The following is a 27745-nucleotide window of genomic DNA, read 5'->3' as shown; positions in this document are numbered from 1 at the left end:
TATGGTCAGTAGGTGATAATTTTTATTTTTAAAAATAATGGGCTGGGCGCGGTGGCCCATGCCTATGATCCCAGCACTGTTGGTGGCCGAGGTGGGCGGATCACCTGAGGTCAGGAGTTCGAGACCAGCCTGGCCAACATGGCGAAACCCCATCTCTAGTAAAAATGCAAAGATTAGCTGGGTATGTTGGCAGGCGCCTATAATCCCAGCTACTCAGGAGGCTGAGACAGGAGAATCGCTTGAACCTGGGAGGCAGAAGGTGCAGTGAGCCCAAATAGCGTCACTGCACTCTAGCTTGGGAGACTGAGCACGACTTCATCTCAAAGAATAGTAATAATAATGTTGGCCGGGTGCAGTGGCTCACACCTGTAATCCCAGCACTGTGGGAAGCCAAGGTGGGTGAGTCACCTGAGCACAGGAGTTTGAGACCAGCCTGGCCAACAGGGTGAAACCCTATCTCTACTAAAAATACAAAAATTAGCCGGATATGGTGGTGCGTGCCTATAGGCCCAGCTACTCGGGAAGCTGAGGCAGGAGAATCACTTGAATCTGAGAGGCGGAGGTTGTGGTGAGCCGAGATTGTGCCATTGCACTCCAGCCTGGGTAGCAGACCAAGACTCCATGTCAAAAAAAAAAAAAAAAAACACCTATACATCATTGTCCTCAGTATGAGTTATTTACATCTGCTGTGAATTCTGCCAATGTCAAAACATCATTTATCATTTTTTGCATATTTCTATGTGCTGTTTGTGTTTTTATTTGAGTCTGGCTCATTTTTCCCAGCTTAGTACATCTTGGAGAGCTTTCTGTTATCAGTACATAAAATTGAATCTTTTTTTTTTTTTTTTTGAGACGAGTGTCGCTCTGTCACCCAGGCTGGAGTGCAGTGGCATGATCTCGGCTCACTGCAGGCTCCGCCTCCCAGGTTCACACCATTCTCCTGCCTCAGCCTCCCGGTAGCTGGGACTACAGGCGCCTGCTACCACACCCAGCTAATTTGTTGTTGTTGTTGTTGTTGTTGTTGTTGTTGAGACAGGGTTTCACTGTGTTAGCCAGGATGGTCTTGATCTCCTGACCTGGTGATCCGCCGGCTTCGGGCTCCCAAAGTGCTGGGATTACAGGCGTGAGCCACCATGCCTGGTCTCATCTTGTTCTTATAAATAGCTACATGGCATTCCATCATACAAATAAATTTTGAGTTAATTCTTTTCTTTCCGCCTCCTGAGTTCAAGCGATTCCCCTGCCTCAGTCTCCCGAGTAGCTGGAACTACAGGCACACGCCGTCACGCCTGGCTAATTTTTTGTATTTTAGTAGAGACGAGGTTTCACCATGTCAGCCAGGATGGTCTCGATCTCCCGACCTCATGATCCGCCTGCCTTGGCCTCCCAAAGTGCTAGGATTACAGGCGTGAGCCACCGCGCCCAGCGAATTAATTCTTTTCTTATCATGTAAAGCATGGTTGGTGTATGGTGGCACACGCCTGTGTTGTCTCAACTACTTGGGAGGGTAATAATACTTTTTTTCTTTATATAAATCATGCTACACTGAACTTTTTTGAGACAGGGTCTGATTCTGTCCCTCATGCTGGAGTGCAGTGGCACAATCATAGCTCACTGTAGCCTCGATATCCCAGGCTCAGGTGATGCTTCTACCTCAGCCTCCTGACTACTTGGTACTACAGGCATGTGCCACCACACATGGCTAATTTTTTAAATTTTTAACAGAGACAATGTCTTGCTATGTTGTCCAGTCTGGTTTCAAACTCCTGAGCTCAAGCAATCCTCCTGCCTTGGCCTCCCAACGAGCTGGGACTATAGGTGTGATTACTACACCTGGCCTGCTTGGAACAATCTTATATAATTATCTTAGAATATATTTGTGACTGGCTGGGCATGGTGGCTCACGTCTGTAATCCCTGCACTCTGGGAGGCCAAGGCGGACGGATCGCGAGGTCAGGAGATCGAGACCATCCTAACTAACACGGTGAAACCCCGTCTTTACTAAAAATACACAAAATCGGGCTTGGTGGCAGGCGCCTGTAGTCCCAGCTACTCAGGAGGCTGAGGCAGGAGAATGGTGTGAACCCGAGAGGCGGAACTTGCAGTGAGCCGAGATTGTGCCACTACACTCCAGCCTGGGCGACAGAGCGAGAGTCTGTCTCAAAAAAAAAAAAAAAAGAAAATATTTGTGACTATGATCATGGGCTGCATAATAGTTCAGTCTATGACAGACCACATGTATGATGGTTGTCCCATTAGATGATAATACCAGGCTGGGCACAGTGGCTCACACTTATAATCCCAGCACTTTGGGAGACCAAGGCGGGCGGATCACTTGAGGTCAGGAGTTCGAGACCAGCCCGGCCAAAATGGTGAAACCCACCACTGTGCTACAGCTGCCTACAGTATTTGGTACAGTAACATGCTATACAGGTTTGTTGTCTAAGTATGTAATAGTTTACACCGTCTAGGTTTATTTAAGTACCTCTGGGATCATTCAATGACGAAATTGCCTAAAGACGCATTTCTCAGAATGTATTCCCATTGTCAAGTAATGCATGACTATATATCCATGAGGTATCTCTAGCAGAGAGATTGCTATGCCAAAGGAAAGATATATGTGTTTTAATTTTCATGGATAATGCCAAATGGTGCTCCAGAAATGTGTGCCACTTTACATTTAAGGCAAGTATATAAGCTGTCTATATCTCATTTACCCACAACAGTGCTTGGTGTCATCAGACATCAATTTATACCAGTCTGATAGATGAAAAATGGTCTCTTTAATTTGCATTTCTTTAATTATAAGCAAACACTTATTGACCATTGTGTTTTCTTGTAAGCATTTGTATCCTTTGTTTTCTTTTTTTCCCCTCTGGTACACATGAGTTAAATATTTTATAGCTGCTATTCTTTATATGGATAGCTGCTTTTCTTCCTTTGAGTGAAGGAAAAAGTATCCAAGAATTCTATAAGATTTAAGAGTAGTATAGTTTTCATAGCTTATATTTTGTGACATTGCATTCTAGAAAGAATGACAAGTGATTCATAGGTGTTACAAGTGTTCTGTAGCTCTTTTAATTGTTTGTATCTTTTTTTGCACTTCTGTTAATTTCTTAGTTGCACATCTTCTTCAAGATTGATTTTACATTTTCTCTAATTTGAATATATTCTGCTTTCCATCTAGCCATCTCCCCAGAAGTCTGAGCTTCTGCTACCTTCTGCATCTATGGATGAGGAAGAAGGGGACACTTGTACAATATGTCTGGAACAGTGGACCAATGCTGGGGACCACCGGCTCTCAGCATTACGCTGTGGGCATCTCTTTGGGTATAGGTGCATTTCCACGTGGCTTAAAGGACAAGTACGAAAATGTCCCCAGGTAAGGACCATAGGTAAGGACACATTAACATGTTAAGTCAGGCAGATTCCTAGAACCACTCTAATTATGTCCTATTGGGTTCTTTAGTGCAACAAGAAAGCCAGGCACAGTGACATTGTCGTCCTTTATGCCCGAACCCTGAGAGCTTTGGACACTAGTGAACAGGAGCGCATGAAAAGGTAGGTGGTAAGAGTATGCCTAGCTGGAATGTTCCCTTTTGGTTCATTGTAGGCACATCTGAAAAAGAAGTTGTGAGTCACTCGTAGTGAGGTTTTACTTGACCTGTGACTTGGGATCTCTGGGGATCATTGGCAGTCTGTCTTACACTGTTATTTATAATTCATGTCTGATCATCTTCTTAAGGAAGTCTGCATCGTTTGCCTTATGTAGAGCATTAAACACAAGGATCTGGCACATTACTTCTGTTGCCATTTTTGCTTCTCATATCCCTGACCACCCCCCACACAGCAGTTCTCCATACAGAAAACTCATAAGTGAAGCTTTGCACATGCAGTGCAATGTAAAAAATTACCAGGATTTCGGAAGCACATAAACAGTTGCTAGGGCCGGGCATGGTGGCTCACGCCTGTAATCCCAGCACTTTGGGAGGCCGAGGTGGGCAGATCACAAGGTCAGGAGATCGAGACCATTCTGGCTAACATGGTGAAACCCGATCTCTACTAAAAAATACAAAAAAAGTAGCCGGGCATAGTGGCGGACACCTGTAATCCCAGCTACTGAGGAGGCTGAGACAGGAGAATGGCATGAACCCGGGAGGCAGAGCTTGCAGTGAGCCGAAATTGCACCACTTCACTCCAGCCTGGGCGACAGAGCAAGACTCCGTCTCAAAGAAAAAAAAAAAGCAGTTGCTAGTAACACCACTCAGTATATGCTTCAAAAATATTAAAGAACATACACACCATTGAGAGAGAGGTACAGTGACATGGGTTCACACTTTACTGGTTTGGATGTACACAGGCAAAATCATTTTGAGACATCCTTGGAAATGTGTCTCTAAAGCCTTTGATCTAGTAATAATTGTCCAGGCATTCTAAAGAAACATTGAAGGCTGTGTACCAAGATTTACTTAATGAAACTTCATTTAGCATTGTTAAAAATCTAAGGCAAGGGGATTGCTTAGTTGAATGAACGGTGGTGTATGCATGAACAGAATACTATACAATGTTGAAATGTGCATATGTTGTCCTGTGGAAGCATGTTATTAGTATGTTTGCATTTTTGTGAACTAGAAAAAAAGTAAGACTGGTGCGGTGGCTCACTCTTGTAATCCCAGCACTTTGGGAGGCCAAGGCAAAAGGATTGCTTAAGACCAGGAGTTCAAGACCAACCTGGCCAACATAGATCCTATCTGTATTTAAAATTTTTTTTAAAAGAAAGAAAAAAAGCTCTATAGGTAGTCACTGTACAGATTATTTTAGTTTTCTTCCTTGTTTTTTTACTCATTTGGTCCAACCAATACTCACTTGTAGCATTTTTAAATAATGGAAGATGTGTACAGAGAGGAATTTTGTTGAAAAGGCAAAATCTATAGGTGTGGCTGTAATGGGTGATTATATTTAAAAACAATTCACTGATTACAATAAGGAATTAGTATACTCTCCAGCCTCATTAGAAAAAGTGAAGAGTTTCAAAATGCCGATACAGACTAATAAAACGAACAGCCTTGTACCCAATTTTATCAAATCTTAATGTTTTGCCATATTGCTTTGAGCCTTTTTGAAAATAAATAGGCTGGGTGTAGTGGCTCATGCCTGTAATCCCAGCACTTTGGAAGGCCGAGGCAGGAGGATTGCTTGAGACCAGGAGTTTGAGACCAGCATGGGCAACATTGTGAGACCTTGTTTCTAATAAAAATGAAAAAAATTATCCATGTGTAGTGGTACACACATGAGTAGTCTCAGCTACTCAGGAGAGAGGATTTCTTGAGCCCAGGAGGTTGTGGCTGCAGTGAGCTATGTATGGTCATGCCACTGCACTCTAGCCTGGGTGACAGAGTAAGAACCTGTCTCAAAAAAATAAAGATAAATCTGTTGACCAGGTCAAGAAGGAAAAAAAGTAAAGAAAATTTTAAAGAAGAAGTTAATTATAGATTCAGTAGAAGGGCCAGGCACAGTGGCTCACACCTGAAATCCTAGCACTCTGGGAGGCTGAGGCAGGCAGATTGCCTGAGCTCAGGAGTTTGAGACCAGCCTGAGCAGCATGGCAAAACCCCATCTTTACTAAAAATACAAAAAATTATCCGGATGTGGTGGTGCGTGCCTGTGATCCCAGCAACTCGGGAGGCTGAGGCACGAGAATCACTTGAACCTGGGAGGCGGAGGTTACTGTAAGCTGAGATTGTGCCACTGCACTCCAGCCTGGGCGACAGAGCAAGACTCTGTCTCAAATAAAAAAAAAGGTACACTAGAAGGCTTCCTGTGAACTAAGTTCTTAATTCCATAGAGAACTACTTTCATGAATTAGGTGTTCAGCATTCCCAAGAGTTATTATGTATTTGATTAGCTATATATGTATTTGTAAATTATACGTAGTATGATATAGAAAGTTTTGTTTTGGTTTTTGGTTTTTTTGGTTTTTTTTTTTTTTTTTTTGGAGATGGAGTTTTGCTCTTGTTGCCCAGGCTGGAGTGCAATGGTGCAATCTTGGCTCACTACAACTTCCCGCCTCCCAGGTTCAAGCAATTCTCCTGCTTCAGTCTCCCAAGTAGCCGGGATTACAGGCGCCCTTCACCATGCCCAGCTAATTTGTATTTTTAGTAGAGACAGGGTTTCACCGTGTTGGCCAGGCTGGTCTGGAACTCCTGACATCGTGATCAGCCTGCCTCGGACTCCCAAAGTGCTGAGATTACAGGCGTGAGGCACTGCACCCGGCCAGAAAGTTTTTATACTGTATGCAAATGTTATGCTAGATTATAACTTTTTCTTCTGTAGCTTGCTTTTTTGCTTAATTTTATGCTTTGGGAGTATATCCTAGTTGATACATGGGACTCTAGTTTTTTTCATTTCAATTTCTTGATAATATTCTAGTTCTCTAGTCAAAATTAATCTGTTTAGGCCAGGCGTGGTAGCTCACACCTATAATCCCAGCACTTTGAGGGGCTGAGGTGGGCGGATCATCTGAGGTCAGGAGTTGGAGACCAGCCTGGCCAACATGGTGAAACCCCATTTCTACTAAAAATACAAAAATTAGCCGGGCATGGTGGCAGGCACCTGTAGTCCCAGCTACTCGGGAGACTGAGGCAGGAGGTTAGCTTGAACCCAGGAGGCAGAGGTTGTGGTGAGCCGAGGTCGTACCATTGCACTCCTGCTTGGGGAACAATAACAAAACTCTGTCTTCAAAAAAAAAAAAAATTATCTGTTTGTATTTTACATTGGTAGACATTTAGGTTGTCTCCACTTGTTAATATTAGCCATGCTGCAGAGAGGTCTAGCAATGGAATTGCTTTATTATAGGGCACATTTAATTTCAGCTTTACCTAGATATTGTCAAATTACTCTTCTAACTTACACTTTTCTTGTTTAAAAAAAAAAGGAGAGATTTCTCATTTTTTCATACCTTTGCGAATTTTATTTATTTTGAGACAGAGTCTCGCTCTGTCTCCCAGGCTGGAGTGCAGTGGTGCGATCTCAGCTCACTACAAGCTCCACCTCCCGGGTTTAAGTGATTCTCCTGCCTCAGCCTTACGAGTAGCTGGGACTACAGGCACCCGCCACCACGCCTGGCTAATTTTTTGTGTTTTTAGTAGAGACGGGGTTTCACCATCTTGGCCAGGCTGGTCTTGAACTCCTGACCTCGTGATCCACTCACCTCGGCCTCCCAGAGTGCTGGGATTACAGGCATGAGCCACTGCGCCTGGCCAAAAAAAATTTTTTTAAGACAGGGTCTTGCTCTATCACAAAGGCCAGAGTGCAGTGGCGCCATCAGATTCCTAGGCTCAAGCAGTCCTCCAACCTCAGCATCCCGAGTAGCTGGGAGTACAGGCGCATGCCACCACACCTGACTTATAATTTACTAAACAGTATATTTTTCTGTACAAATTTTCATTGCTACTTCTATCCTTAATTAAGTTTCCAGGCAGGTGCATTGGCTCACGCCTGTAATCCCAGCACTTTGGGAGGCTGAGGTGGGCGGATCACAAGGTCAGAAGTTCGAGACCAGCCTGACCAAGATGATGAAACCCTGTCTCTACTAAGAATACAAAAATTAGCTGGGCGTGGTGGCACACACCTGTAATCCCAGCTACTCAGGATGCTAAGTCAGAAGAATCGCTTGAACTCGGGAGGAGGCGGAGGTTGCAGTGAGCCAAGATCATGCCACTGCACTCCAGCCTGGGCAACAGAGCAAGACTGTCTCAAAAAAAAAAAAAAAAAAAAATTAAGTTTCCATGTATGAATGGGCTACAGTAGTCCCCCCTTAGCCACAAGGAATACATTTCAAGAGCCCCCAGTGAATGCCTGAAACCATAGTATGTTTTTTCTTATACATACAAATCTAAAGGTTAATTTGTAAATTAGGAACAGTAAGAGATTAACAATAATAAATAATAAAATAGAGCAATTATACCAGTATACTATAGTAAGTTATGTGAGTGTGGTCTCCATCTCTCTCTCAACATATCTCGATATTTGTAGGTTGTGGTTGATCACAGATATCAGAAACCATGGAAAATGAAACTAGATAAGGAGACACTATACTCTTGTTCCACAGTCTTTTTGTTAATTCTGTCTCACATATTCCAAGCTATAATTTATTGTAGCTTTAATATATGTTCCCCCACTTTGTTCTGCAAAAGTATTTTTTGCTATTTTTGGCATTGTTCTTCATATTAATTTTTTAAAATTAATTTGTTAAGTTCCATGAAAAAAACCTTTGGGATCTTGATTGAAATTGCATTAAAAATTATTATAGGGTAACTTGAGAAGTACCATCTTTGTGATAGTCTTTTCAGTCATGAGCATTATGTAATATCCTTCCATTTATTCACTGTTTTCTTGTGTCTTTCACAAGTGTATTTTGCTTCATAAAGATCCTGCCTAGCCTTTTACTTTACAGTCATGTGCTGCATAATGACCTTTGGGTCAATGACAGATTGCATATACGATGGTGGCCCCATAAGATTATAATGGAGCTGAAAATTCTGTTGCGTAAGTGATGTTGTAATCATTGAAATGGCTTAGCGCACTGGGCGTAGTAGCTCACACCTGTAATCCCAGCACTTTGGGAGGCCGAGGCAGGTGGATCACTTGAGGCCAGGAGTTTGAGACCAGCCTGGGCAACATGGTGAAACCCTGTCTCTACTAAAAATACAAAAATTAGCTGGGTGTGTTGGCAGGCGCCGGTCATCTCAGCTACTTGGGAGGCTGAGGGAAGAAATCTCTTGAACCCGGGGGGCGGAGGTAGCAGTGAGCCTGGATCACGCCACTGCTCTGCAGCCTAGGCAATGGAGTGAGACTCGGGCTAAAAAAAAAAAAAGTCTTAGCTCAATGCATTACCTTTTCTATGTTTAGATACATAAATACCATTATAGTACAGTTGCCTGTAGTATTCATTATGGTAACATACTATACAAGTTTGTAGCCTGGGAGCAACAGTATATAGCTTAGGTGTGTAGTAGGCTATACTGTGTAGGTTTCTGTAAGTACATTCTGTAATGTTTACATGACGAAATCACCTAACAACATGTTTCTCAGAACATGCCCACATCATTAAGCTGCACATGACTGTATTTCTAGATTGCTGTTAAAATTGTTGTGAATGAATTTTTTAAATTACATTTACTAATCAGTTATCTGATGAGGACTGCTGTTGATCTAATTTTTTTGGTCTTGAGTCCAGCAGCCTTGCTAAACTGTAATCGTTTTGGGGGTTCTCTTAAATTTGCCATAAAAATTAATAAGGGCAGCTTTATCTTTTCCAATTTTCATCTTTTTCTTGCATATCTTACTGGAGTGGAATTCTGTCTTTGCATTTCATATTTTGAGACTGTTTTTAGGTACATATAAATATATAATTGTTATTCTTGGTGAATGTGTCCTTTTATGATACATTGTTCCTCGTTATGCCTATTTATGCTTTTTCCTTAATTCTAATTGGTCTTTCCTTTGTTAATATTTGCTTGATGTCTACTTTTGCTCTTTTTAACTTCAGATTCTTTTTTGGGTTATATTATTTGAGTATCTCATGAACAACCAACAGCTTACTGTTTTCTTTTTAATCCAGTAACCTTGGCCTTTTAACATGTCAGTTTAATCTTTTATAATTTGCCGTAGCTGAACACTAGATTAGCTCTGTTCTCTCGTTTTGCCTGTGGCATTTTTAGTCCCCATTTTCTAGTAATAGTCAAATTCCTGACCATCACTCCCTGCTTACCCTAAAACCTGTTTCTGGAGAGATTTTTCTCTTTTTTATATTTTATTCACTATCATAACATATTTACAGCTTTTTCTCTTTTTATATTTTATTCACTATCATAACATATTTACAGCAAAGAACGTGCATCATAGCATGAACTTAACTCTGCCACCTTGATGGGAAGTGTTCTGTAGCCTTCCTAATCCCCACTTGTTGCTGGCTTTCCCCCCCTAGTTCCCTACTGAAGGAACAGATGCTAAGGAAACAGGCCGAGTTAGAATCAGCACAGTGCCGACTCCAACTGCAGGTCCTCACTGATGAGTGCACTAGGCTTCAAAGGCGTGTTCAGGTACGTTTGTCCTTTCTAATCCAAAGAACTTTTGGAATAGGAATGGAAGAGGAAGCTAATGTTAGTTATGTTCATCTCAGAAACAAATAGGATTTGCCAAGTTGTTTAGGAAATGAACATGACCAACTCCTTATTTTATTTCTGATTAGGGCATCTGTTCAAAACTTACTACACACTTCATGATGAGGTCTACTATAGTCTAAATTTTATTTTTTATTTTTTTGAGGCAGTCTTACTCTGTCACCTAGGCTGGAGTGCAGTGATGTGATCTCGGCTCACTGCAACCTCTGTCTCCTGGGTTCAAGCAGTTCTCCTGCCTCAGCCTCAGCATCTCGAGGTGCTGGGATTACAGGAGCCCACCACCATGCCCAGCTAATTTTTGTACTTTTAGTAGAGACAGGGTTTCACCATGTTGGCCGGGCTAGTCTTGAACACCTGACTTCAGGTGATCCGCCTGCCTTGGCTTCCCAGAGTGCTGGGATTACAGGCGTGAGCACTGCACCTGGCCTTACAATCTGAATCTTAGAAAAAATTAAATAGCCAACCAAGAATTCCAAACTTGTTTAAGTAATTTTACCTTCCTAAATCTACCAGTAAAATGAGGGCTTTACCAGGAGTTTGAAGGTTACAATGAGCTGTGATCGCACTACTGCACTCCAGCCTGGATGCCATGGATGACAGAGTGAGACCCTGTCTCCTTTTAAGTTTTTTTTTTTTTTTTTTAAAGGACTTTAAACAAAACCACCATTAAGGACTTTCAACCCTCATATTATGATTCTCTGCTCTCCTTATTTCACTTGCTTGTTGAAATACTGTAAAAACTCAGCAGTTCTGGCCGGGCACGGTGGCTCACGCCTGTAATCCCAGCACTTTGGGAGGCCGAGGCGGGTGGATCACCTGAGGTCAGGAGTTCAAGACCAGCCTGGCAAACGTGGTGAAACCCCATCTCTACTAAAAATATTAAAAAATTAGCCGGGCGTGGTAGTGGGTGCATGTAATCCCAACTACTCAGGAGGCTGAGGCAGAAGTGCTTGAACCCAGGAGATGGAGGTTGCAGTGAGCCAACATGGTCCCACTGCACTCCAGCCTGGGTGACAGAGTGAGACTCCGTCTTAAAAAAAAAAAAAAAACTCTGCAGTTCTCTAGGATTCATGTTAACACTTTCATATAATGGGTAAGAAATCTTCCTGTAAAAGATCAAGGAATTGTGTTTGAGGGGAATATCAAATTAAAAAGCTTTGTATTTATAAAATCTTTTTCATTTTAGGACTTGCAAAAACTTACGTCACATCAAAGTCAGAATTTACAGCAACCCAGGGGCTCCCAAGCATGGGTCCTGAGCTGCTCACCCTCCAGCCAGGGCCAGCACAAGCACAAGTACCACTTCCAAAAGACCTTCACAGTATCTCAGGCAGGAAACTGCCGGATCATGGCATACTGTGATGCTCTGAGCTGCCTGGTGATATCACAGCCTTCTCCTCAGGCCTCTTTTCTTCCAGGTAAAGAGTCTAGAACCTCAGCTTTCATGTTCTTTATTAGACTCCATATATTTATTTCCTTGCCTTTTGGAAAATTCAAGACTCAAAGGTTACCAAATCACCTTTCCCTATCAGTTCCTTGTTAATGCAAGTACCCCAGGGTGCTGCAAAGATGTCTTTACTGTCTGTTGACTTCATTCTGTAAATTTATTAACCAAGAGGGTAGAAATACTGATAACCATGATAAAGCAGATGGTGAGGTCCTTGGAAGTGTGGGTTACTGATATAGTCCAAGAAGGACTTATATGTCCTATTCAACTTACAGATTCATTTTAGACTGGAAATGTTTGACAAAACACTGCCCTAAGGGTTAATTCAAGGTGAAACAAAATTTAATATTTACTTTCAGTAGTGTTCAAGTTAACAGTTTCCAAATAAGAGAATTTAGGGAGTAAATTGATTATTTTATTAATACTAGGTTAATTTTCTCTCAACATATTTTGTGTTTTTAAGCTTAATTTTAGGTTTTCTAAATGTTGAAAACCAAGTCTTTTCAAATGCTCAATTAAATCATTTCTAAATCTTGCAGGTGTTTCTTTCTGTTGTCTTTAGCATAAGATTTCTGCCAACTGCAAGACCCCTTTGCTTTAGCATGGTTGTATAATGTTCCTTTATCCCATCTAAGTTTTTAATAAAAAGATTTATCATCAAATAAAACCAACAAGTTGGAAAAATAGCTATTTCCTAATGTTCCCCAAATTGGGAAAGTGTTCTGTTCTTTTTTTCTTAACGTGTCCATTCCAGTCTGCTTGATAGTGTGCTGGTGTTGATTTGTCCTTGTTCCCCTTAATGATTAACTTGGTGTGTATTTCTGTTACCTTGTTGATTTTTTTTTTTTTTTCTTTTTGAGATGGAGTCTCACTCTGTTGCGCAGGCTGGAGTGCAGTGGCCTGATCTCAGCTCACTGCAACCTCTGCCTCCTGGATTCAAGAGATTCTCCTGCCTCAGCCTCCGGAGTAGTTGAGACTACAGGTGCATGCCACCATGCCTAGTTAATTTTTTTTTTTTATTTTTTATTTTTTTTATTTTTTTGAGATGGAGTCTCGCTCTTTCGCCCAGGCCGGACTGTAGTGGCGCTGTCTCTATCTCGGCTCACTGCAAGCTCCACCTCTCGGGTTCACGCCATTCTCCTGCCTCAGCCTCCTGAGTAGCTGGGACTATAGGTGCCTGCCACCACACCCGGCTAATTTTTTGTATTTTTAGAAGAGACGGGTTTTCACCGTGTTAGCCAGGATTGTCTCAATCTCCTGACCTCATGATCCACCCGCCTCGGCCTCCAAAAGTGCTGGGATTACAGGCGTGAGCCACCGCGCCCGGCTATGCCTAGTTAATTTTTGTATTTGAAATGGGGTTTTAACATTTTGGTCAGGCTGGTCTCCAACTCCTGACCTCAGGTGATTCACCCATCTCAGCCTCCGAAAGTACTGGAATTACAGGCATGAGCCACCATGCCTGATCATCTTGTTGATTTAAAGCCTATACCTGCGCCCCCCTCTCCCCCCCTTTTTTTTTCCTCTCTGGCTGTCTTAATTCTGCTAGAAGAAAGTACAGTAAGCCACGTACTTGGTTCCCTGGAGAAGCTGAAGCTATCTTGAATCTAGGATTTGACATATTTTTAAAGAATTTAACTCAAGTGGGCACAGTGGCTCATGCCTGTAATCCCAGCACTTTGGGAGGCCAAGGCGGGAGGATCGTTTGGGCCCAGGAGTATGAGACCAGTCTGGGCAACATAGTGAGACTCCATCGCTATAAAAAATTTTTTTTTAACTAGCTTGGTGTGGTGGCGCACCTCTCTGGTCCCAGCTACTTGGGAGGCTGAGTTGGGAGGATCGCTTGAGCCTAGGAGATCGAGGCTATTGTGAGCCATGATGGTGCCACTGCACCTTAGCATGGGTGACAGAGTGAGGCCCTGTCTCAAAATATATATATATAAAGTACTTAGTAAAAAATAAATGTTATCATAGCCTAGTAAGAGAACAGAGTAACAAGAAGTTTTAAAAGGTTATTGGTTTTTGCTGGTTATTTTCCCCCCACTTCAGTAATGTGGGTACTTGAAATGTCATCTGTTTCATTTCATTTCAGACAGATGTGACATATCTTGACTGACAAATTATTTATTTTCATTCTCTATTGTTCACTATTCCTTCTGCATCTGGAGTGTCTGTGGTTCTGGTGAAATATTCTCTGTCTCTCAACAGCTTTATTGAAGTATAATTGACAGAGAGTAAACTACATATTTAAAGTATACAATTTGATGACTTTTAACATATGTAATACACCCCTGAAACCATCACTACAATCAAGATAACTTTAATTTTTTTTTTTTTTTGACAGAAGATCTAGTTCTATCTTCCAGGCTGGATGCAGGGAGGGGTGTGATCTCCCGGGCTGGAATGCAGGGAGGGGTGTGATCTCAGCTCATTACAACCTCCGCCTCCTGGGCTCAAGTCATCCTTCCACCTCAACCTCTTGAGTGACTGGGACTACAGGCTCGCCCCACTACGCCCAGCTAATTCTCGTATTTTTTGTGGCAACAGGGTTTCACCATATTGCCCAGGCTGGTCTCGAACTCATGATCTCAAGCGAGCCACCCACCTCAGCCTCCTAAAGTGCTGGGATTACAGGCACGAGCTACCATGCTTGGCCATGAACATATGTATTACCGCAAAAGTTTCCCTATGGCCTTTGATAATCTCACCTGCCCCTCCCTCCTCTCCCATCCCCAGCAGTCACTGCTTTTTGTCACTACAGATGAGTTTGCATTTTCTAGAATTTTACATAAATGGAATCATATAGTGTTACCATTTTTTGGTCTGACTTCTTTCTCGCTGCATAATTTTTTATTGTATATATTAGTAGTTAATTCCTTTTTAACGGGTGGTATTCCATCACATGTGTATACAGTAGGTTTGTTTATCCATTTACCTGGACGTTTGGAATGGTATATACTTTTTCTTTTTTTTTTTTTCTTCTCTTCATTGTCATGAAGCAAGCATGGGTTGTACTTTTTTTTCTTTTCTTTTTTTTTTTTTCTGAGACGGAGTTTTGCTCTGGTTGCCCACGCTGGAGTGTAGTGGTGCGATCTTGGCTCACTACAACCTCCGCCTCCTGGGTTCAAGCGATTCTCCTGCCTCAGCCTCCCGAATAGCTGGGATTACAGGAACTTGCCACCACACCTGGCTAATTTTTTGTGTTTTAGTAGAGACAGGGTTTCACTGTGTTGGCCAGGCTTGTCTTGAACTCCTGACCTCAGGTAATCCACCTGCCTCGGCCTCCCAAAGTGCTGGGATTACAGAGGTGAGATACCATGCCCGGCCTGGGTTGTACTTTTTTAAATGAATCATAGGCCAGGTGCAGTGGCTCATGCCTGTAATCCCAGCACTTTGGGAGGCTGAGGCGAGCAGATCACCGGGAGGCAGAGGTTGTAGTGAGCTGAGGTTACGCCACTGCATTCCAGCCTGGGCAACTCTCAAAAATAAATGAATAAATTATAACACTAGAGAATTTTTGTTTGACCAGCTGGTTCCCAAGGACTTATACGCCAAGAAAGGTGGACGAAGGAGCTACTTGAAAAAGTAGTTTGAATTGCCCTAGGTTCACTTTCAGTGATCTATTTCATACTATTTTGCCTTTTTCAGGCTTTGGTGTTAAGATGTTGAGTACTGCCAACATGAAGAGCAGTCAGTACATTCCGATGCATGGCAAACAGATCCGTGGACTGGCATTTAGCAGTTACCTCAGAGGCTTGCTACTCTCTGCTTCCCTAGACAACACTATTAAACTGACCAGGTGAGTGATTTGGGGAGGAAGGTGGAGACTGGGCTCTTTGGTGTTGAGTAGCATGGAATTCGTATCGGTGTTATGATGACCTTAGCTCTGTTTTTTGTTGTTGTTGTTTTGTTTTGTTTTGTTTTTTTGAGATGGAGTCTTGCTCTGTCACCCAGGTTGGAGTGCAGTGGTGGGATCTCGGCTCACTGCAAGCACCGCCTTCCGGGTTCAGGCCATTCTCCTGCCTCAGCCTCCCGAGTAGCTAGGACTACAGGCGCCTGCAACCACGCCTGGCTAATTTTTTCTATTTTTTTAGTAGAGACGGGGTTTCACTGTGTTAGCCAGGATGGGCTCAATCTCCTGACCTCATGATCCGCCCGCCTCCGGCCTCCTGAAGTGCTGGGATTACAGGCGTGAGCCACTGTGCCCAGCCGACCTTAGCTCTGTTTTTTTGGTCTGAGACTGTGTCTTCTGAGATCCATTTAAAATATATTGCTTTTAGAAGTGGGCACAGAAGGTTACAAAACTGTATGTTTCCTGTTCCTTTGAAACTATGTATATTACAAAATATGTCTTAAGTATATTTTAAGGAGATGAGAATAAAACTCTAAAGTTGGTGGAGACCAGGCGTGGTGGCTCACGCCTGTAATCCTAGCACTTTGTGAGGCCGAGGCAGGCGATCAGCTGAGGTCAGGGGTTTGAGACCAGCCTGGCCAACATGGTGAAACCCCGTCTTTAAAGTTTGTGGAATGACAGGATGGAGGAAGCTTTGGTGCCTGACATCAGAGTCGCCATACCAGGTTGGTACTGTTTACTCCTGGTCCTGGTCTGTTACCTGGATAATTCTGTGTAACAGAGATGTTCACCAAGCACTCACTGCCCTTGGGTACCATGATGACTTCTTTTATACCCTTAGTCACAGCGTTTTATCTGTCACATGCTCTGTGAGTACTGTGAACCAGATGTGAGTGTGCTCCATGCCTTTATAAGTATTGTTTTAAAAATAAGGTAGAAAAATGTTACATACCAGAGTGTTGGTTGGGTTATTATTTATTTATTTTTGAGAGAGAGAGAGAGAGAGTCTCACTCTGTCACCCAGGCTGGAGTACAGTGGCATGATCTCAGCTCACTGCAACTTCCGCATCCCGGGGTTCAAGTGATTCTCCTGCCTCAGCCTCCCGAGTAGCTGGGATTACGGGTGCATGCCACCACACCTGGCTAATTTTTGTATTTTTAGTTTCGCCATGTTGGCCAGGCTGGTCTCAAACTCCTGACCTCAAGTGATCTGTCTGCCTCAGAATCCCAAAGTGCTGGGATTACAGGCATGAGCCACCATGCCCAGCCCTTTTAATTTATTATTTTATTTCCTTAGAACTCAAGAGGAAAACTGTAGCCCCCAAAACAAATGTTATGGAATTTAAAGGAGTTACCTGGGCAGATTCTAGAAAAAATAGGGAATCCAGATAGTTTGGGTGTATGAGTGTGTTCTCAGTAAGGATTAATGATGATTTAAATGATAATCTTTACATCTTTGTCATGTATTTGAATTTCTTAATGCAGTTGTAAAAGTCTTTTGTAACTCCACAGCCTGGAGACAAATACCGTGGTCCAGACTTACAATGCTGGACGTCCTGTCTGGAGCTGTTGCTGGTGTCTTGATGAGGCTAACTACATCTATGCTGGACTGGCCAATGGTTCAATTCTGGTATATGACGTGCGAAACACGAGCAGTCATGTGCAGGAGTTAGTAGCTCAGAAAGCCAGGTAGGGAGCCACTCACTCTTTTCCTGGTGGTAGCAGGTTTCTTTTGGCTTATTATTGTGTTAATCGTCTCTTCAGTGGGTGTTCCACAGTTAAGTCAGAAATCCTCACAAATTTTTTGAAGATCCACTTGATCTCACTTCAGAATCAATAACATTCTTATTAATAAGAGTTTGTATTCATGCTATTTCATATGACGGAGAGTTCTGGTACAAGTATAGCCAGGTTCATAGTAATCATCTAACATGGCAAAATAGAGTCAGATCTATATTCAGAACCCAGCTCCACTACTTAGAAGTTGTGTGACCTTAGTTGTATTTTCTTGGCCCACTGTGAGCTTAATCTGTAAAATCTGGTCAATGTAGACTTGCTTTAATAGCCACATGTCGCTTGGTGCGGTAGCTTACGCCTGTAATCCCAGCACTTTGGGAAGATGAGGCGGACAGATCAGGAGGTCAGGAGTTCGAGACCAGCCTGACCAACGTGGTAAAACCCCGTCTCTACTAAAAATACAAAAAAATATTAGCCATGCGTGGTGGCACACGTCTGTAATCCCAGCTACTCAGAAGGCCGAGGCAGAAGAATCTCTTGAGCCTCGGAGGCGGAGGTTGCGGTGAGCCGAGATTGCGCCGTTGCACTCCAGTCTGGGCAACAGAGTGAGACGCCATCTCAAGAAAAAAAAAATAGCCACATGTCTAGCACATAGGAAGAGATCAGTTAAGGGTAACCTAATCAAAAGTGATTTAAAACTTCCCTAATCCAAAGCTAAACCAACTTGTTTGAAGATACCATATTATTATTATTTATCATTTAATCCAGTTATGAGATTGAGAAGTTTATAAAGTCAGCCCAAGTTCTGAGGATGGATGGCCACCAGCACCACTCTGTCTTAGAATGTGTTGAGCTGCCCTGTAGGTATAAAGTTATCAAAAAGGGAGTAGGGTCTGTGACCTGGCCAAAATCTAAAGTATCTTAACAGATAATTTATGTTTCCAACTGGATGTATTAAAAAGAGCAAGGAGAGCCAAACATAAAGATATCACTAAAGTAATAATTCTTTACTGAAACCTAGGCCCAAATAGAGTAGACAGTAAAATATGGCAAGGTTTTTTTTGTTGTTGTTGGTGGTAGTGGTTTTTTTGTTTTGTTTTGTTTTTTTAAGATGGTGTCTCACTCTGTCACCCAGGCTGGAGTGCAGTGGCACAGTCTTGGATCACTGCATCCTCCACCTCCCGAGTAGCTGGGACTATAGGCGTGTGCCACCACACCTGACTAACTTTTGTATTTTTAGTAGAGATGGGGTTTCACCATATTGGCCAGGCTGGTCTCAAACCAGTGACCTCAAGTGATTCTCCCACCTCGGCTTCCCGAAGTGCTGGGATTACAGGCGTGAGCCACCATGCCCAGCCAAACACAGCAAGTTTTAAAATAGCAAGGAAAGAATATTTGTATGTAGTGTTCATTTTTATTTTTGTTTACTTTGATTACCTTTATTGTGACAGGGAAAATAAAATAAAACAGGCAAAGTAGACACTTTGGCAACTTTGGCACGAACGATTTCATAGCAGAAATGAGTTGATAGGAACACAGTCTGAAGGATGATATTTCTGAGAGAATTCTTGGCGCATAGTCCTGGTCATATGCTTGCAGAAGGAAATTTAGAAAACCCAGTCCTGTTTCTGAATTAAAATGTAGCTGCTTTTAGCTGTATTTTAATTGTGGGGTCTGTCAACTACAACTTGGGATCTTTATTTTGTTATGTATATAAGCTTTGTTTCTTTCCTGACTTTTCTTATGTGGCTAAACCCATTTCCAGAAGCTTCACATCAGTCAAGCTTCATAGTAATTGTGATCTTGTATCCCTTAAATTTCCTAGTTCTTTTTTTCCTTTTCTTTTAGAGCATCTGGTATCTCACCTGAAATTAGTTGCAGAATATTATATGTATGTCCTTTTGTTTCTACAGAGAGGGTTGATAATTTTTATCAGATGTCAGAGGATAGTGACTAAAGGCGTTTAACCTCCTCTGTAGAGGTGGGAATGTGCTTGAGGTCTGGTAGTGGGGTCTGGAGCCGTCCGAGTTTTGGAATGTGAGATACAGTTTCCTTACTTTCCTTTCAGATGCCCGCTGGTCTCCCTGTCATACATGCCCAGAGCTGCCTCAGCTGCATTTCCATATGGTGGGGTGCTGGCTGGAACCTTGGAGGATGCTTCATTCTGGGAACAGAAAATGGACTTTTCTCATTGGCCTCATGTGCTGCCCTTGGAGCCAGGGGGCTGCATAGACTTTCAGACAGAGAACAGCTCCCGGCACTGTCTTGTGACCTACAGGCCTGGTGAGTAGTGCTGGGGTCTCCCATAGCTTATTTGGGAGCACAGTGGTAGAGAAAAGGGAAGGAGGGTTTGATCCTACCCTTTGGGTGGCTGTGGTACCGCTCACAGGCTAACAAGGTGTGTTGTAGCTCTTGCTACTACAGGGAGTATGGTGGCTCCAAGCTCCCCCACAGAGCCTGCCTCCCTGCTCCTTACGTGTGAGGACTGGAGCATATTCTGCCAGGTACTCCTGGAAGTGAATTAGCCACTTAGGAGCCCCTACAGTTTAGAACAGTAGTGGAATAAGGGGGCCAGCTCTAGGTCATTGTGCCACCTTGAGATCACTTTCGTATCTTCTGCCTGCCTCTTACTTCCCCTGAGAGAAAGGCCCAGATTAGGGCAGCCATGTAGTACCCCGGCTGGCATACTGAAATGGACAACAGTGGTTGTGTGTGCCCAGCCAGCTGAACATCTCTGCCTCTGGAATCAGAGGTGGCACCCATAACAGCAGACTGTGCTTCATTCACAGGTTCTTTCTAGGCTAAGCGGCATGAATCTAAATTCCTGGTAAACTGTACTGATGGTCAGTGTTCTAGGTTTTTTCTTTCTAATTTGGTCTTGAGGTCTCTGTCAGGAGAGTGGCTATAAACTCTAGCCCTGTCCTGCCAAACACTAGGGAGTTCATTGTGGGTGTTCATAGTTTGCCTTTCACAGGATACTCCTTTGTCCTGGCAGATGGCCTAATGCCTGCCTGACCCATGACCAGATGTCCCTCTTACAGGAAACTTGTTTATACTGGCAGGTACCCTTGTGGCTCTTGTCTGACCTGTGTCTAGTTCATTTCCCTTGAGATAGTGACTCTCTAGAAGAGCCCTGACTAGGAAACAAGTTAGGTTCAGGTGTGTTGGTCAGGTGAGACACAAAGGAGGCAGTGCACAAAACACAGGAAATAACGGAATCAGCTTACTTTACAGATCCCACAGAGAAGAGGGCAGCATGCTTCAGGGGCCAATGGGAAGAAGGGGGAGCCATCCAGGACAGGCCTGCTCCCTTAGGGGTGGGGTAGGGGTGGAGGGGAGGGACAAGTGGGCTATATTTCAAACCTCTGCTCAGGGAAGGGATGTTTTAACTAGGCCAAGGTTGACAGGGTACATCTGGGTTTCAAATAGTTTATGCTAGCCCTAAAAACAGATGCTGAGGTAACAACTGTATTAAACAAATTTGTAACAGTCAGGCAGATGTACAGTCAGAGTTAGTCATTAAATGCTCACACTTCTGCTAGTTGTGGGTGGGTCTACTCATGTTTTTAAGTTTTGTTTGAGCTGAGAAACATCCCAGTACCACTTCAGACCCTTTGGCTCTTTGTCATCCCACAGCTCTGCTGTCTCCAAGACTGTGATTTGCTGTGACTGGTGTACAAAGCCTGGGGGTCCTATTTTGTTATCTTGCTTTTGTTTGCCTCCCAGCAGAATTTCAGATACATGTTTCCCTTTCTGTAATAGCATGCTTTCACTTTATAAAAATGTGCAGTCCCAGGGGCTAATGAGGTTCTCACTGGGGGAAGGGAAAAACCTTTTACTGAGAATTCTTGAGAGAGAAATCCGCTAGCAGAGGTCTGGCAGGAGACTGATTTTACTAAAACAGATAACTCACTCTCAGAATTGTTTTTCTCTTAAGCGAAAAGCTATTGTAGGTAACTTGATTCCTAGCCTACGGTTCTAAATTTCACTGATGCTAGCCTACGGTTCTAAATTTCATTGATGCTGTGATATTGTTCTTTCATTTGTTTTGTAACTGTTCTTGATGGTTTAATGCATTTATGGCTTTTCCATCCAACTAGGTTGTAAGCGTGTGAGGTTTGGGTACTTGGTTAATTTTTTGTGTAGCATCCCCATGGTGCAGCACTGATTTCTCTGTCCCATAGATAAAAATCACACCACCATACGAAGTGTGCTGATGGAAATGTCCTACCGACTGGATGACACTGGAAATCCAATCTGCTCCTGCCAGCCTGTACATACATTTTTTGGAGGACCTACTTGCAAACTATTGACCAAAAATGCCATTTTCCAAAGCCCAGAGAATGATGGCAACATCCTGGTGTGTACTGGGGATGAAGCAGCAAATTCTGCCCTGGTGAGCCTGTTACTTTTTTACTTTCATATAAAAAGTAGTTTTGCTTAAAATATTGGTAAGGGAAAACATGAACTTTTTTTACAGAAGCTCATAAAGCAAAAAAGTGTAAGTTCTGCTCTGTAACCCCACATATCCGCATATGTGTGTATGTGAGATTGCTTGGTTTCCATGAGTCGTGCTTTCCGTATTGCTTTGTAGATCTTGACTGAACTGCTGCAACCTCTATTTCTTGGGTTCAAGTGATTCTCCTGCCTCAGCCTCCTGAGTAGCTGGGATTACAGGCACCCACCACCACGCCTGACTGATTTTTGTATTTTTAGTAGAGACAGGGTTTCACCGTGTTGGCCAGGCTGGTCTGGAACTCCTGACCTCAAGTGATCTGCCGGCCTTGGCCTCCCAAAGTGCTGGGATTACAGGCATGAGCCATTGCACCCAGCTGAGATGTTCTTGAACCTGAGTCTGATTAAGGCCTAGAGTAGCACTGTCCAGTACAGTCACACTAGTCACATGAGCACTTAAAGTGTGCTTAGTGCCAAGGAAGAACTTAATGTTTAATTTTAATCAAGTTAAATATAAACTTGTGTGACTAGAGGCCACCATATTGTATAGTGCCACTCTAGAAGCTAGCGCTAACTTTCATTGACTGGAGTTGCAGGGAATAGAGGAGAACAAGTTTAATGATAGCAGAGAAAGCATATACACAAGTCCGGCTTGTGGGCGTTCTATAAGACAGCTGATCTGGCTTCCACAACAAGTCAATGGCAGAAGAAAAAAGGTTGGATTATAGGCGTGAGCCATTGCGCCTGGCCCGTCCTTTTTTTTTTTTTTTTTTCTTGAGACGGTCTCGCTCTGTTACCCAGGCTGGAGTGCAGAGGCGCAAACTCGGCTCACTGCCACCTCCACCTCCCAGGTTCAAGCAATTCTTGTGCCTCAGCTTCCCAAGTAGCTGGGTGCACACCAACCATACCCGGCTAATTTTTGTATTTTTAGTAGAGACAGGGTTTTGCCATGTTTCCCAGGCTGGTCTCAAACTCCTGGGCTCAAGCAGTCTTCTCACCTCAGCCTCACAGACTGCTAAGATTACAAGCATGAGCCACCGTGCTCTCTACTTTTTTTTTCTGTCCCTCTCTACTTTTTTTTTTTGAGACAGGGTCTTGCTCTGTCGCCCAGGCTGGAGTGCAGAGGTGCAATCTTGGCTTACTACAACCTCCACCTCCTGGGTTCAAGTGATTCTTGTGCTTCAGCCTCCCAAGTAGCTGGAACTATGGGTGTGTGCCACCATGCCCGGCTAGCTCTACTTTTTAATACTTCAAAATATTTTTCATTTCTTTTTGTTTGTTTGTTTTTAAGCGACAGTATCTTGCTCAGTCCAGGCTGGAGTACAGTAGTGCAATCATGGTTCACTGTAGCCTCAAACTCCTCAGCTTAAGCAATCCTCCTTCAGCCTCTTGAGTAGCTGGGACTGCCGGCATGCATCACTACACCTGGCTAATTTTTTCTTGTAGAGATGGGAATCTTGCTGTATTGCCCCAGCTGGTCTCAATCTCCTATCCTCAAGCTGTCCTCCCATCTCAGACTCCCAAAGTGTTGGAATTACAGGTGTGAGACACCATGCCTGGCCAATAATAACTTTTTAGAGGCCAGACGCGGTGACTCACGCCTGTAATCCCAGCACTTTGGGAGGCCAAGGTGGGTGGATCACCTGAGGTCAGGAGTTCAAGACCAGCCTGGCCAACATGGTGAAACCCGTCTCTACCAAAAATACAAGAAAATTAGCCGGGCGTGGTGGCAGGCACCTGTAGTCCCAGCTACTTGGGAGGCTGAGGCACGAGAATCGCTGGAACCCAGGAGGCAGATGTTGCAGTAAGCCAAGATCGCGCCACTGCACTCCAGCCTGGGTGACAAGAGTGAGACTCCGTCTCAAAAAAAAAAAAAGAAAAAAAAAGGTGAGTTCCATGAGGGCAAAGACAGGGACTTTATCTTATTGACCCTTCTGTCCCTAGAAGAGGCTGGCACATTGAATGAATGGAAGGTGGGCTTTATTTCAAATCCACTTACAGGTAGACTAATTGCTGATTACAGTAGGTGAGGCTGTACCTGAACTATGTCAGGTGTGCTGACTTTGAACAACCTTGCAAAGGTTAGGGACAGCCTGCTTTGCTCTCCAGGTAGTGTTCTCTCTGCAGCCTTTCAGACTTGTTGGATGATGAAGAAAGGAAGTCCCCTCGTGTACTGACTGACTCCTGACCCTTCCCTCTGCTTGTGTTCTTTAGCTGTGGGATGCTGCCAGTGGCTCGTTGCTCCAGGACCTACAGACCGATCAGCCTGTGTTGGACATCTGCCCATTTGAGGTGAACCATAACAGCTACTTGGCTACCTTAACAGAGAAGATGGTCCACATCTATAAGTGGGAGTGACTGGTCTCGAAACCTTGAAGGCATGCTGCTGGTTAGATGTTGTTTGCTAGCGCCTAGCAGCCCCAAGCAAGATCCCTGTTTATTGTCTGCAGTCTAGAACATTGGGAATCATGGTTTGTTTGCATTAGTATGATTCTAGGACTCTAGGTCACTGAGACACTACAGATTGTGTATGTGTTATGTCCACTAAAAGAGTAATTGATGGGTACTTTATCTACATTATCCATATCTTGGGTTTAAAGCCTTCATTAACCATTATTGTATGTTGGAAATTCTTATTTTCTTTATTTTCTGTGTGACTTTCTGGACCTTAGAGAGTGTCCTCTCATCATCTAGGATGTGAGTGGGCATCAAGCATTTTCTGGGGGATATGACATCCCATCTGAGTTGTCCTGTCACTTAGGTATCCTTGAAGGGACTAACCATCGTCTTGATACTGATTTGATGCAACGTAGATGTAAAAGAGTATTATTCAGTTGAACACAAGAGGGCACTGTAGAACCTTGTGTCCGGTTTATTTCTGACCTTGAAGGCTGACAATGTTTTAGTAACTTGTCTCATCTCCACACAAGTGTGTGATAGAGCACACCTGGGTGTGCTTTGTGGCAACAACACTTGTGTTCCAGGTGTGAAGTGCTGGGACACTGGCAGGCCCAGTGATGGAAGCAGCTAGTGAACGATTCCCTTTGCTAATGCCTAGTGCATTAAGTTCATTGCTTTGGGAAAGGTAAGGAAAAAGGCCAGTTGTTTGAGCGGTGGGGAAGATTTTGTTTTTTCTAGCCAGCTTAGGATCTCAGGATTGGTTTTATCCAAGCTAGTGCTTTGAAGAACACTCTCTCTCGCCAGGAAAAGATGAGTGATAGGTCAAAGCTTTTACTTGAGTCTCACCTAGTGTCAGAGATCAGGAGAAAAGACATAAGAGAATTTACAAAAGCTATTCAGACTGCTATTGAAAACATGAGAAGAACTTGTCTCCCATTTTGAGAGTTCCTATCTAAATAAACCCAATCCCTCAGACTGAGGGGCTGCTCTTAAGTGTTCTTTATACATTCCAGTTATCCAATTAAAGCCTTCCCCATGTGAAGCTGATGTTTGATTCCAGTTTCCTTTGATTTGCCTCCCTAACCTTTTCTAGGGCTCAGTTTGTATTTCTTTGCCTTGCCTCAGACTACTTTGCCAACCCACTTCCACAACAGAATATGCTTCAAGATGTGGGCAGGTCAGTGTCCTGTTCATGGGAGAAAATGGCTAACAGTCTGATTTTCTCAAATGATTATTGAAGAGTTGTTATCGTTTTTGTTATAAAACACTTCTGACCTGTCAATTCAAGAGCTGTTTCTAGGATCTTTCTCTCTGGCAAGGGGTTGTTGCACTAGATTTCCCCAGAGTTCCAAGTTCTAGTTGTGCCTTTTAATGACCCTTTAATATTTTAGGACATAATTTTTTCCTTTTTTAAATTTTTTGTAGAAATAGATGTTTCACTACGTTGTCCAGGCTGGTCTTGGACTCCTGGCCTCAAGCAATCCTCCCATCTCAGCCTCCTAAAGTGCCAAGATTATAGGCGTGAGCCACTGCACCCGGCCCCTATTTGAAGACGTCTTTTGTAACAGCTAGCTTCTAGAACCTGAGAAAAGCTCTTTTCTCAGAGGAGATACTCCTTTTGATATGTTAATGATTAAGAGTGGTTGCCCAGGCCTAGTTTCAGTGGCAGAATAGGATTGGAATTAAAAAGCAGAACTCATCTGGCTTCAGCAGATTGCCACCAAGAGGATACAGGTGGTCAGGTCCTGGCTGGCTTTGTCTCTGGGCCTGGGCAGGCTTAGGATTTGACTTTCTTTGAAGTACCTGATGCTGATTGATTTCACTAATAGTAGGAAGCAAGAGACTTAACTATGAGGGACATTATGTGAATCTTAAGTCTTACCAGTCCTTGCATTAGTACATTAAATTTGGATGTTTTGGAAGCAAATTCATATGATCGTGAGTGATTTCTCCAAAGAAAAAAAGCCTTGTCCAGCCTGACCAATATGGTGAAACCCCATCTCTACTAAAAATACAAAAATTAACTGGGTGCAGTGGTGCGCATGCCTGTAGTCCCAGCTACTTGGGAGGCTGAGGCAGGAGAATTGCTTGAACCCTGGGAGGCAGAGGTTGCAGTGAGTCGAGATCGCGCCACTGCACTCCAGCCTGGGTGACAGAGCAAGACTCCATCTCAAAAAAAAAAAAAAAAAAATGCTGATGCCATTCCCAGTCCCCGTTGTAGGATATCACATTTATAAATCCAGGCTTTAGTCTTCTGGGCTCCACCAGTTTCTGCCCCACCATATTCCTTTGTCACTACCTCTAAGTTTTTTTCCCCACTTGAGGATTTGGAGTTAAACGAACCCAAAATGTCTTGTCATTGTATGTATTCTTGCCCCTGCTTTGAAAACAGGGCCATGGGAACTCTGTTTATGCCCTGTTTTAATGTTTCTGTTTTATGTTTTAATGTTAATATGAAAATAAAGAATTTGCTATGTATAATGGCTCCTAGTGCCTTTTGTCTCTTTGACTTCTAGAGGCAGGAACATGTCTGCCTCTTGGGAGAGAGATATAATCCCAACCTGGTAGATTTCTCGGGTTTGTTCGTTTGTTTGTTTTTTGAGACGGAATCTTGCTCTGTAGCCCTAGCTGGAGTGCAGTGGCGCCATCTTGGCTCACTGCAAACTCCGCCTCCTAGGTTCAAGAGATTCTCCTGTCTCAGCCTCCTGAGTAGCTGAGATTACAGGTGTGCGCCATCATGCTCGGCTAATTTTTGTATTTTTAGTAGAGACGGGTTTCAGCATGTTGGTCAGGCTGGTCTCAAACTTCTGACCTTGTGATCTGCCTGCCTCAGCCTCCCAAAGTGCTGGGATTACAGGCGTGAGCTACCACACCCGGCCTTTTTTTTTTTTTTTTTTAACTGAATCTCACTCTGTTGTCCCAGGCTGGAGTGCAGTGGTTCAATCTCAGCTCACTGCAACCTCTGCCTCCCGGGTTCAAGCGATTCCCCTGCCTCATTCCTCTCCAGTACCTGGGATTTACAGGCGCCTGCAACCATGCCTGGCTTATTTGTCTATTTTTAGTAGAGACAGGGTTTTACCATGTTGGCCAGGCTGGTCTCCAACTCCTGACCTCAAGTGATTTGTCCATTTTGACAGCCTCCCAAAGTGCTGGGATTACAGGCATGAGCCACCTCACCCAGCCATAGATTTTCTCTCTTTCACACAAATGAAGTGGTTGAGGCTTTAGCTTGCAGTTCTGTTTTGCTGTTGCCAATGGAAAGCGATGTGTTTGCCTCTTAAGAACCCTGTACCCTGGCCGTGTGGCTCACGCCTTTAATCCCAGCACTTTGGGAGGCCAAGGTGGGCAGATCACCTGAGGTCAGAAGTTCAAGGTCAGTCTGGCCAACAAGGTGAAACCTCATCTCTACTAAATGATATAAAAATTAGCTGGTCGTAGTGGCGGACGCCTGTTACTCAGGGGGCTGAGGCAGGAGAATTGCTTGAACCCGCGAGGCAGAGGTTGCAGTTAGCTGAGATTGCACCACTGTACTCCAGCCTGGGTGACAGAGTGAGACTCCATCTCAAAAAAAAAAAAAAAAAAGTCCTGGTCTTATGTCTGTTTACTCTCAGATCTAGGGATCTACATTTCCCAGACTTGTCTGCTGGCTTCCTGCTAGTTTCTTTGAAT

At 43.5% G+C, this 27745-nt stretch overlaps 1 protein-coding gene across 7 annotated transcripts in view; it reads left to right on the top strand.

The window, feature by feature from the left end:
• The window catches only part of RFWD3 (ring finger and WD repeat domain 3), a 46143-nt gene extending 19586 nt beyond the window's left edge, over positions 1-26557 (top strand). For all 7 annotated transcript variants that reach the window (XM_055366567.2, XM_063700327.1, XM_004057982.5 and 4 more), the window contains 9 exons: positions 3188-3382; positions 3470-3561; positions 9989-10103; positions 11371-11602; positions 15280-15430; positions 16997-17173; positions 19290-19504; positions 21406-21617; positions 23891-26557. In XM_055366567.2, coding sequence (XP_055222542.1) covers positions 3188-3382; positions 3470-3561; positions 9989-10103; positions 11371-11602; positions 15280-15430; positions 16997-17173; positions 19290-19504; positions 21406-21617; positions 23891-24034 — 1533 coding nt within the window. In that variant the 3' untranslated portion in view covers positions 24035-26557. The remainder of the gene's footprint in view (positions 1-3187; positions 3383-3469; positions 3562-9988; positions 10104-11370; positions 11603-15279; positions 15431-16996; positions 17174-19289; positions 19505-21405; positions 21618-23890) is intronic.
• Positions 26558-27745: the final 1188 nt, after the last annotated feature.

Source organism: Gorilla gorilla, chromosome 18 (genome assembly GCF_029281585.2).
Source record: "Gorilla gorilla gorilla isolate KB3781 chromosome 18, NHGRI_mGorGor1-v2.1_pri, whole genome shotgun sequence".
NCBI lineage: Eukaryota > Metazoa > Chordata > Mammalia > Primates > Hominidae > Gorilla > Gorilla gorilla.
Note: the sequence above shows the minus strand (reverse complement) of the source record. Positions and strands in the feature narration are given on the sequence as shown.